The sequence below is a fragment of the Wolffia australiana genome, chromosome 3, assembly GCF_029677425.1.
Source record: "Wolffia australiana isolate 7733 chromosome 3, ASM2967742v1".
Classification (NCBI taxonomy): Eukaryota; Viridiplantae; Streptophyta; class Magnoliopsida; order Alismatales; family Araceae; genus Wolffia; species Wolffia australiana.
The window spans coordinates 62,428-74,525 of NC_135837.1; the positions used below are offsets into that span (position 1 = coordinate 62,428).

General features: G+C 44.7%; 1 protein-coding gene across 2 annotated transcripts in view; it reads left to right on the plus strand.

Annotated features, from left to right (window-relative positions):
* The first annotated feature begins 4,998 nt into the window (after positions 1–4,998).
* The window catches only part of LOC144700483 (Transducin family protein / WD-40 repeat family protein), a 32,919-nt gene continuing 25,819 nt past the window's right edge, over positions 4,999–12,098 (plus strand). For both annotated transcript variants that reach the window (XM_078571878.1, XM_078571879.1), the window contains exons 1-4: positions 4,999–6,118; positions 6,255–6,741; positions 7,418–7,505; positions 7,595–7,776. In XM_078571878.1, coding sequence (XP_078428004.1) covers positions 5,079–6,118; positions 6,255–6,741; positions 7,418–7,505; positions 7,595–7,776 — 1,797 coding nt within the window. In that variant the 5' untranslated portion in view covers positions 4,999–5,078. The remainder of the gene's footprint in view (positions 6,119–6,254; positions 6,742–7,417; positions 7,506–7,594; positions 7,777–12,098) is intronic.

The following is a 12,098-nucleotide window of genomic DNA, read 5'->3' on the forward strand; positions in this document are numbered from 1 at the left end:
AAGTAGAGGGCAAGCTTATCCATAAACTGAAGTACAAATACCGGATTTTCCTACAGCAAAATCCTTTATTAAACTCAACCCACTTATAGTAGTATGAGGAGAAGCAAGAATAAATCATCACACAAACAGGCATCGAGAGATGAACAACTCTCATCGCAATCTACAGTGACATTGAAACAAGAGAGAAGAGAAGTGGCATCGAGTTTATGTCATACCCACTATATTATTTACTCCCATCTCCAAGGTGGCTGAGATGTAACATGAAGGGTGCCAGGATCGAATGACTCATGTTACACCACACGGAGGGCGAGTAACCAGTGATGTAATGTTAATGGATAATGAAACATAGTAAAATAAATGAAAATATATTTCAGAGAACCGCTCACCTAGGGAGAGGGATCTGGTAGATGACACAAGGACTCTAAGGTAGCGGACAGACTCCCAATGACCTGATAGATCAGCTCCAAAGCTAATGAAGTGGGGGACAACCACTGTCCATGAGCGCCCACAACTGTTGATGAGAACGAGTTTAAACCAATGACTCTAAATCCCTTGCTGGAGCAGGTGCTAACGCCACTGAAAGAGGTAATAATAATGGGGAATGGAAGGAGGGTGCGACCTGCAAGCCTGGGCCTGAGAGGTCGCAGTGCAACATGGATCCTTGTCTATGGAGGGAGTCACTGTAGGCAGTAGCAATAGGGTGAGTGAAGCGCACCGTCTGCGTGCCACACAGATTGCGTGGAGCACGCAGAGCATGCACAGTCCACGCGGCAGCCGAATAGCCACGCGACAGCGCTGCGCAAGAGTGACAGTCTAGCGCACACACGCTTGGGGATGGCAGCCTGCGAATGGCAGGCAAGAATGGACCGGTGAGCAAGCTTCGCGGGCGCGAGCATGGCGGCTTGGCGGCCCGAGGCTGGATGGTGTAGGGGGCTTGCAGTTTAATGGGCGTCACGCATAAGCAGATGTCCCGACGGGAGCACAGACTTAGCAGGCGACCTAATGGCAACAAGCAGGGGGGGTGGTGGGGCCGATGCACACGAGTGACGTCCTTCTACAAAACTCTAGCACAAGACAGATGCCGGCAGCAGCTGTTTTTCTGGCGGTGGCAACGACAACGGTGGCAGTGAACTAGGCTGCGGCGGGTCGTTAGACGATTGTCTTCCTTAGGGGGCACTCTAGAAGGCAAGAAGATTGGTCTCCAAGGTGATGGAGAAGGGTGGGAACCCCAAAGGAGAAGAGACAAATAACAAAACTCAAATTTTCTCAAATGGAATTCCAAAAGTCTCATGGGGGCATGGCTTCCCTTATATATGGTAGGGAAGGTTGCTGTAATGGGCCAAATTAGGGGGAAATGTCCAAAGTGGCAAGGACATCCCCCTAATGGCCCAAATCCAACGTAAAACACAGAAAAACACGGGGGGGCCCAAAACATTGTGCCCTCCCTAAAATCCATAAAACAACTCACATAAAAGAAAACAAAGCCTGAAGTCCTATTGGCGAGCCTGATACTAAGTCTTGGTTCTTTGTGTTGGCTCCGGCTCCGCGGTGCGGCTGCTCACAAACTCAGGCTTGGGCTTCAAGATGGTCCTCCATTAGGCTGCCCACATCGCATACTATACTTTGTATCGCCACGTTGATATCAATTGAAAAATATGTCTCACCCAAAAAATACAGACAGGTATAGAGATAACAATATAAATAGAGATACATGGGTCTAAAGATAAAGATACATAGAGATAGACTTAGAGACGTATAGAGCAAGGGATATAGATATAGATATTGACAGAGATTGAGATTTGTATGGATAGAGATTAAGCTAGAGATACAGACAGAAGTGAAGAAAAAGATAAAGATTGTGATAAAGTTTAAGATACATTGAGATAGATATAAAGATAAATTGAGATGAGGATAGATAGGGATAGAAATATTGGTTGATACATATGAATATAAAGATAAGGAGAGATGAAGATAGATATAGAGATAGATAACGATAGAGATACGGGTAGCTCGAACATATGGATAACGGCAGCGATAGAGATTGATTAAGATACAGGTGAAAAACAGAGAGAGATAGAGATAATGAACAAGATAGAGGTAGAGATTGTGATAGAGATAAAGACAGAGATAGAGATAAAGATAAAGATAGGATTGGAATAGATATAGAAATTGTGATGGAGAGAGATAAAGGTATAAACACAGAGATAGCGATAAAGATAGAGAAAGAGATAGAGATGGAGATCGAGATTGAGATAGAGATAAAGATTGAGATAGCGATAGAGATGGAGATGCAGATGGAGATCGAGATCAAGATTGAGATAGTGGTAAAGATAGAGATAAAATTGGACCAATAAAGATAAAGATTGAGATGGAGATAGATAGAGAAAGGGATATGATAGAGATAGGGATACAAAACAATGATCTAGATAGATTGAAATAAAGGTGGAGATAGTGATAGAAATAGTGATAGATAATGATGGAGATGGAGACAGAAAAGGGATATAGATAAAAATAAAAATGGAGATAGAGATTTGAGCATGGATAAAGATATAGAAAGTGATAGATAGACATTTAAATTACAGAGATAGTGATGAAATTAGAGATAGAATGGAGAAAATGATAGAGATAAACTTTGAAATAGGGAAAGATAAAAATAGTAAAGATAGAGATAGTGATGGCCATATAGATAGCGAAAGAGATAAATATAGAGATAGAGATAAGAGACAAATACAGATACCGATTTAGCAAGAAATATATAGAGATCGAGATTGAGATAGAGATGGAGATGGAAATAGAGATCGATATAAAGAGTAAAGATAGAGAGAGGTAAAGATAGAGATAGAAATATCTATAAATAAAGAAAGAATCACATATTGAGGTAGAGAGTGAGATAGATAGTGATAGAGATATAGAGAGATAAATAGAGACAGAGATAGATAAATAGAAATAAGGCTTGATAAATAGAGTTAGAGATAGAGACAGAGATAGAGATAGAGACAGAGATAGAGATAGAGACAGAGATAGAGATAGAGACAGAGATAGAGATAGAGACAGAGAGAGAGATAGAGACAGAGATAGAGATAGAGACAGAGATAGAGACAGAGATAGAGATAGAGACAGAGATAGAGATAGAGACAGAGATAGAGATAGAGATAGAGACAGAGATAGAGATAGAGACAGAGATAGAGATAGAGGTAGAGATAGAGACAGAGAGAGAGATAGAGACAGAGATAGAGATAGAGACAGAGATAGAGATAGAGACAGAGATAGAGATAGAGATAGAGACAGAGATAGAGATAGAGGCAGAGATAGAGATAGAGATAGAGATAGAGATAGAGATAGAGATAGAAATAGAGACAGAGATAGAGATAGAGATAGAGATAGAGATAGAGATAGAGATAGAGATAGAGATAGAGATAGAGATAGAGATAGAGACAGAGACAGAGATAGAGATAGAGATAGAGATAGAGACAGAGACAGAGATAGAGATAGAGATAGAGATAGAGATAGAGATAGAGATAGAGATAGAGATAGAGATAGAGATAGAGATAGAGATAGAGATAGAGATAGAGATAGAGATAGAGATAGAGATAGAGATAGAGATAGAGATAGAGATAGAGACAGAGATAGAGATAGAGATAGAGATAGAGATAGAGATAGAGATAGAGATAGAGACAGAGACAGAGATAGAGATAGAGATAGAGATAGAGATAGAGATACAGATAGAGATACAGATAGAGTAAGAGATAGATTGGAGGGGAGAGAGCAAAACGGACATGGACATAGACATAGATAAAGGTGGAGGTAAAGACCCATCTTAGTCACGGCTCTTCTCCGTTTGCAGAACGTTCATGAATACGGGAAGAGTACGCTGGGAGAGCTGGAACATTATCGTCGACGAGGAGACCCGCTACGAGTAAGCCAACATCTCGGGCTCGCGTCGTTTACTTTTTCTTCATTCGCTCTCTCTTTTTGTGTGTGTGGAAGGGCTGAGCCTCACTACGGGTGGGGGGGGGGGTGTGGTGGTGCACTTGAGCATGCTGGTGTCATTCAACCCACACTGTGGTACACAGATCAGAGAGTGAGGCTGATTGGCTGATTGGCAGACAAGATAGTGAGACAGTCATGCGAGCATTGCGAGCGGGGGGCTCTTCTGGATGCTGGTGCTCTAGACAAGATACTGAGACATGACATTTCCACTGCTGATTAGCTCGCCAAGGAGATCGTGGGGGTATTTTTATAATTATTTTCCATTTTTGTCTGATTTTCAAGTGTGCAATTCCATATAAACGACGAACATCAATCACAGATCACATTTGGATAGCTGATCTATCAGATTGAACATCAGAAAGATCATGATCGATGGCTCTCAGCACACGTCGAACACGCGTGACAATATGAGAACATATGGCGACACAAATTAACAAATGACGACAGTTTTCAGCAATGAGTTATTCAAAATCTATTTTATGCAATGATTTAATACTGATTTAACCTTTTTGTTGATTTTTGAAATTATTCAAAATCTGGAGATGATTTATTGTTAACATATCTGATTGAAAGAATTCGAGATACTGATTTTCTTCTCTCCGATGATGAGAATGGCTTTGCTTTCTCTCTCTTCTCTCTCTACCCCAAGCATTTCGAGCAGGCCCCTCTAGTTTAGCAGAAAGACAAATACTTCTCGCTGATTACCTGGGAACAATTTAATTATCATACAAAGGATACTAGGGGGTAATTAAATTATATTCATCAAGTGAACTCCAGGATATACCGACTCAGTTAAGAGATTTATATAAAAAAAGTTCAACAAAACTGTAATACAGGTGATGCAAATTCCAGTTTCTGCTTTTTCACCAAACAAAGGCTCTGATGTTTGAAAGGAAGGTAGATCGAGGCATTAACGCAGACAAAAGAAAGTAAAAAAAAAAAACTAATTGCCATCCGCAGAGAGAGAAGACAGAGAGGGGGGCAATATTTACCCGGTTTCTTCGCCGGTCCGCAATTGCAGTAGACTGCAGATCTCGTTCGATCTCGGGGCCATGTCGATCTAGGCGGGAGGCGGCGAAGGAGACAGAATGGCCGTGTCGGCGCCCGGCTCGGCGGGCAGCTCGCCGGGGACGAGGGCGGCGTCGTCGTGGGACAGCGTGCTCCCCGGGCCGCCGAGCAGAGACAACGCCGGGAGCGCCGATTGCAGCCCCGCGGGGCTCCTCGCCTACGGCGCCGGCAGCACCGTCGTCGTGGCGGACCCCGCCTCCATGCAGCTCGTCGCCGTCCTCTCCGTGCCCGCGCCGCCCCGCGTCGCGTCTTCCTCCTCCCCGCTCTCCTCCTCCCTCTCGCCCTTCGTCACCTCCGTGCGTTGGTTGCCCCTCCCGCTCCCCCGCGACCTCGTCGGCATCGACGACCCCTCCACCTCCAACCTCCAGCTCGCGGTCGGCGACCGCCAGGGCCGGATCGCGATCTGGGACCTGCGCTCCAGACGGGTTCTCCTCTGGCTCGAGCTCGACGCGTCGTCGGAGAGGGCCCGGCTCGGCGTCCAGGACCTGTGCTGGGTCCGCTCCAGCTCCTGGCTCGTGGCCTCCGTCAACGGGCAGTCTCTGGTCGCCCTCTGGGACACCTCCTCCGGCCGTTGCATCTGGAAGTACGACGCTTCCCCGGAGATTCTCTCCTGCCTCCGCCGAGACCCCTTCGACGCCAGGCACTTGTGCGCTCTCAGCGTGAAGGGCTTTCTGCTCTCCGCCAGAGTTCTCAGCGGAGGAAGCGGGGAGGAGGTCGATGTCGTCGTCAGGGAGCACCAGGTGGACGCCGACGTGACGGAAATGGACAGGATGCACAAGGAGATGGCGTCGTCGTCGTCGTCATCTTCGTCGTCGCCTGCGTCTGCCATCTTCCCTCTCGGGCTGCCTCGCTTCTGCTTCTCGCCCCGGTGGCGGGGCATCCTTCTCGTCGCGTTTCCTCGAGAGATGATCGTATTTGATGCGCTGTACGGGACCTCCCTGCTCGCGCATTCGAATCCGCGCGGCTGTGCGAAGATCATCGATATTCTGGCCGACCCAGATGAGGATCTCGTCTACTGTCTGCACCGCGACGGCAAGTTGAGCCTCTGGAAACGCAAGCTGTTAGTATTCTGACCTCCGTGTCGTTTTTTACATTCATATACTCGTACAGTTTGTGTGATTTTCGCGAGAAGAATACACATGTTCTTCGTGGTTGATGGTGACGGGCTCTTTCTTCTTCCTTTCTTTATTTTCCAGGAATGAGCAAGCCCATATATTGTATAGGATAGAAGATTTAATGCCCTCAATTGGGAACCCCGTTCCATCTCCTAGTGTTCTTGCTGTTGTCTTCTGTCAGGCCGAATCCGTCATTCAAAATGTTTGCCGCTTCTCTGAAAATTTTCCGACGTCCTCGTCATTATCTTCAGTGATTGGTGAGACACCTCTCGATTGTCCAAAGTCTCCGACATTCACTTCCAAGAAGTGCTTCCTTGCTATTTCGGATGATGGAAGGATATGGAACTGGCTCCTGAGTACTGAAATAGAAAGAAACGGTATAATAACTGGCCAAAAGCTGGTCTCTGAAAGGGATATGGATCGAGATAATGCTAAAAAATTGATGTCCGGACAACAAGATACTCCTATTCACAAACAAGATTCCAGTGCTGGCAATCATCAGGCGTTGGGTAAAGCTATTACTGCAAAGACAGCCGGCACAAGTTCCAATGAGAATCTTCTTGTCAAGGTTAGAGATAGCCTTCCGTTGTTTTTTTACTTTACAAGTTGATGTGTATGTTTTGTTATCTGATTATCGATAAGTTAATGTTCCCTCCATCAGACCTGCTTTTATCTTTTCCATTTTTGACCATTTTGCCTCATCTTTGCTCAAAGAGTGAAATTATTTCAAGGTGTGAATCATACGTAATAAACTTCCTCGCAGAAGATTGTCCTGAAATGTGTTTGATCTGAATGTTCCAACAACATACGATCCTCATTGGACTGGTTGTCAGGGTGAAATTTCTTTTGCGCATTGTTATTTCCATATTCCTAGAGTTCGAAATCTTCTCCAATTTTGAAGATTTCGGAATTTTCATCTCTCTTTTAAACATAACATGAAGAAATATATATTATGCAGTGGCCCCTGTATTTTCTGCAGAATATGTTGCCAACCTTTCCTGGATTTAATTTATGAGTGAAATGTTATTAAAATGTAAGGATTTCACTTCAGTAAGACACTTCTTAATAATGGATTGGTTTTTTGCAGGCACGATGAGAGGCTTTCGTTGGACTTATTTTCTAGTGCTCTATTATCTTGTATCTAGAATCATCTTTTCTTAAAATTTATCTGATTTTTCCGCTTGAATGTCCCCTTTTAATTAGTTCACCTATGTATTCGGGAGAGTGAATATTTTCCTTTGCAGATCAGTATGGTTGGCCAACTTCATCTCTTGTCATCTACCGTCACTACTCTGGCAGTCCCTTCTCCATCGTTGACTGCTATCTTATCCAGTGAGCACCCTCCCCAGTATCCATTTCCTTTTTCTCATGCTATAATTAGACATCCTGGAATCTAAGGATCAGGTATATATCTTTTTAAGGTGGAGGTAATAGCCCTGCCGCGGCTGTCCCCCTTGTTGCTTTGGGCACCCAATCTGGGAATATAGATATCATCGACGTTTATGCCAATGCTGTTGCTGAGAGCTTTTCTGTGCACAATAGCCTAATCAGAGGACTGAGATGGCTTGGCAACACTCGGCTTGTATCGTTTTCTTCCATTAAAGTATGTAAACACTAGGCTTCTCTGAGTTTTCTCTAAATCGCTAAATATGCCTATGAATATATTTTGATTCCCATATTTTTGTAATATCTTTGGAATTTTGACCGTTACTATTGCTTGCTCAATTACAGCAAATGAAGTCTTCTGTGTATTTTCTTTGACAATTTATTTAGATTTATGTGGACTACAACTGTAGGTCCTGTAGTCAGACTTCATAGCATCACTCTGTGATGAATGTACATGTAATTGAGGACCAAGGTCGGGGTTTTAACTTATGTTTTTTGTGGACGTTTACTTATTTCTTTCATAATTCATTCTTGTCTTCCCCTGCACCAGCGGCATTCCTCCATCCACCATCAAACATGTGGAGGGTTTAGAAACAAAACCTAAATGGATTATGTGTTCACTAGTACCGAGACCAGCTGCAGCTGGATGGGCCCATTATAAGTAAGTCAAAAAAGGATTAATGAAGAAACCTAGAATTGAAAGAAGCTCAATGTTCTTAAGAGTGATTTAGGGTTCATCACATGGTACTTATAGTGGGAGGAGAGAGAGTTCGAGACGGCTGATGTTAATCGGCTATCACATAGAGATAGAAGAGAGAAAAAGAACGAAACACATTTAACATCCCCCTCTAGCTGGTGAGTGGATATTATCTATTTCTAGCTTGCTGCACAACTCTTGAAAGCATGGGGCAGATAGGCTTTGGTGAAAGGAGTGAAACTCTCCTTCAGCACTGGATCGAACGGCAGACTGCTTCTTACTATGACGCATTATAAGATTACCTCCAAGAAAGGTACAATACCTTGCCGTTGAACGTCGATTAACATGGGAACCTGCATAATCAACATCCGTATAAACGTCAAAATGGAGGCCATCATTACTCTTGAACTGAAATCAAGTCCAACAATATCTTTGAGATACTGTTGTACATAATTGGCAGCTTGCATATGACACATCTTCGGATCATGCATAAATTGATTCAACACACCCACAGCATAAGCAATGTCAGGGCTAGTATGAGTGAGATATATCAGTTTACCAACTAATCTTTCGTACCTCTCTTGATCAACAGCCTCCTCATGCTCCGCCAAAGATAGTTGGTGGTTCACTTCAATAAGAGTGGTAAGGGTTTGGGAGTCCTCCTTTACGAGCTCCTAAAGAAGGTCAGCGATATATTTCCATTGGCAAAGAAAAATATCAGTAGCAGAATACACCACCTCAATGCCAAGGAAGTATTGAAGTGGGCCAAGATGTTCGATGTCAAATTCGCTTACAAGATGTGAAATTATAATGTCATCCACACACATTAGGACTAGGACTCCTCCTGATGGGGAGTGACAATTGGAAAAGGTTATGGTCATCATTGTGCTTAAAATATCCAAATAATTTCACAGAATGTATAAAGCGGCCAAACCAAGCCCGAGAAGATCGCTTCAAGCTATAGTGGGCCTTCTTGAGATGGCAGACTGCGGGGGGCGCTGAGGAGCCGCACAGCCGGTAGGCAAGGACGTATAAACCTCCTCATGTAGATCAGCATAGAGAAAGGCATTCTTGATGTCGAATTGCTGAAGATGCCAATCATGATTAGCCGCAAGGGCAAAGAGCAGACAAACAGCGTTCGTTTTAGTAACGGAGGCAAACGTCTCCCAATAATCTATGCCAAACATCTGAGTATAACCCTTGGCCACAAGACGGGCCTTCTACCATTGAAGAGAGCCACCAGACTAGTACTTGATGGGATACACCCAATGACAAATGACCAAATGTCTGCTCGAAGGCAAGGGAACAAGGCCTAAGTCTAATTTTTGTCCAAGGCAAGAAGTTCCTCTTCCATGGTGTGACACCACTCAGAAGAAGCCAACGTTGCACCCACATTCTTCGGAATGGTAATGGAATCAAGACTTGTGAGATAGGCATATTAAGAAGGGGAGAGATGATGGGAGGAAACATAATTGGTCAAGGTATAACTCGTTTGGAGGTAAAGGACCGAGGGGCTTTATGGGGAGCGATGGGAAGATCATCACTGAAAGTGAAAAGGGTTAGGTGATTTAGGGGTAGGTGCAGGTGGCGGGGCAGAAACAAACAATGGAGGACTCGCACGTCGATGGTACGTAATCCCATCAAATTTCTGCGGAGGAACATGATACGAACCTTGATCGAGGTTAGTATCGGGAGGAGGTTGGCCTGGTGGTTTGTGCGGAGGGTGCAACGGGGGCAGTCACAGATGCGAGCACAGTCAGCGTTGCGGGATGGAGGCGACGGGCATGGTGGGTGGCGGCGATGACGATGGCAGCGGCGGCGGGGTGACTTGGCTCTGATACCATTGATACGAACCTTGATCTAGGTTCGTATCGGAAGGAGGTTGGAGGGCGATGCGAGATAGACGTTCCCAGGGTAGGAGAATCGAAACGGGAATGAATAGAGAGGTCGAACAGATGGGGATAGGGATCGACCAGGGACGAGCCACCTGATGACGCGGTGAAGGGTTGACGATCGCGGGGAGGGGGATCGCCAGAGACCAGAAGGGAACCGAACGGCAGGGGTAGGGATCAGATTGGAGGGGAGCTGGCTGAAGATCCGGTGAGACGATCATGGGGGTAGGGGTTCATTGGTCGGTCAAGGGGATGGGACCGAAACGAGGAGGATCGAGATAGTGAGCCAAGAGGCCAAACTTAACTTCATTCTTGACTGCCCTCCTCCAGGGAGGGCTACACTTATTTATAAGAAATGGAAGCAATTCAAACATGAAATGACTAAAATGCCCCTAGTGGGCTAAACTTCCTAAGATACCCTTTGGGGGTATAGGATCGAACAGAACAGAAGTAGGGAGAGCAGACAAAGGAGTAGCAGGTAGGGATGTGACAAGTATAAGGGGAACTAGGAAATCACGAGACTCATCAACTGGATGAGTAAGGAAAGAGGATGAGGGCAGGTAGAGTAGAAGGGTTTGAACTCGTCAAAGGTTACATCTTTACTCACAGATAAGCGATGAGTAGATAGATGATAGCATTTCTAGCATTTTTATTAGAAGAGTAACCCATAGAGATACAGCAGAGTGCTTTAGTATCGAGCTTGTCTCGAGAAGGGTAATGGTTGGCTGCATAGAAAATGCACCCAAAAATGCAGGGAATAAGATTAGTTTTGAAGGAAACCAAGGGATAGGCCCAATGTGGGGCATCAAGGGGAGGAATGTGGGAAAGAACGCAAGAGGCAAGGTGGTTGATGTATTTGACTGCTGTGGTATCAAAGATGTGACGAAACTTGCATTCAGCAAAATGATTCTGCATGGACATGCTGTTTTGTGGATAATGCCATGAGAAGTGAAGGTGGAAATAGCAGAGTTAATATAATCACGCGCATTATCAGAGCGGAAGCATTTTGGGGATGTAGCAAACTGATTTTGGATGAGGGCATGAAATGAAATGGTAGTTTGACAAAAGTTGAATTTATTTTTTAGGAGATAAGCCCATGTGAAGGGGTGGAAACATTGACAAATATCACCAACCATCCCGTGTTTGATGTGCTAGCAACCGAGTTAAGGTCCGAATACTCCAAATTACTTGATATAGCTTAACAACATCTCACACACAGTGTCTGAGAAGGTAGAAGAAGATAGGGCGATATAAGGGGGAGAAATGGTAGGTGGAATTGGCGACGCCTCCGAGCAGACGGGGTTGACGACGCCTTGACTCGGTCTGAGTGCCGCCCTCGAGCAGGGATGCTCGTCTGCAACGAGGAAGGTCAGATGGGCATTCGGAATGGAGAGGAGTGCGAAGCACTTACCAAGATCAAAAGCCTCCTATCTCTCTTTGCCGATGAGTTGAAATAGGCTCCGCTAATGGCCCCCCAACGTGGGCCTGGGCCAACGTTCGTAGATGCGGTGACGGATCGCATCAGAAAGGGGCCGGATTTGTTTTCTCAGGTGATGGAAACACTCTAAATAGTCCATTAGCTATGTATCAACGCTTGAACAAAAATACTTGTATGCACCAAAAACCTCAGGTTCAACGGGGTAATTATGTTAAAAAAGGATAAATTTTAGCTAATGGTCACTGTCAATGAGAGAGAAAGGAGAAGACGAGCGTGAAGAAGGATAAGCATGAGGGTATGTTGTCTGAATATGCTTTGTCAAATGATATGGTTTACAAAAAAACATGTCCACAAGATGTCCATTAAACAAATGGTTCACTCAACAGTGAATAAGTCAAAGATTGTAGTGTGTCATATAGCAGCAATGACAGGAGGGACCAAAGGAAAGCTATGGAGGATGTAGAGACCACCTCATTTTTCAGCAAGTATAGTCATCTATCCAGACACCTTAT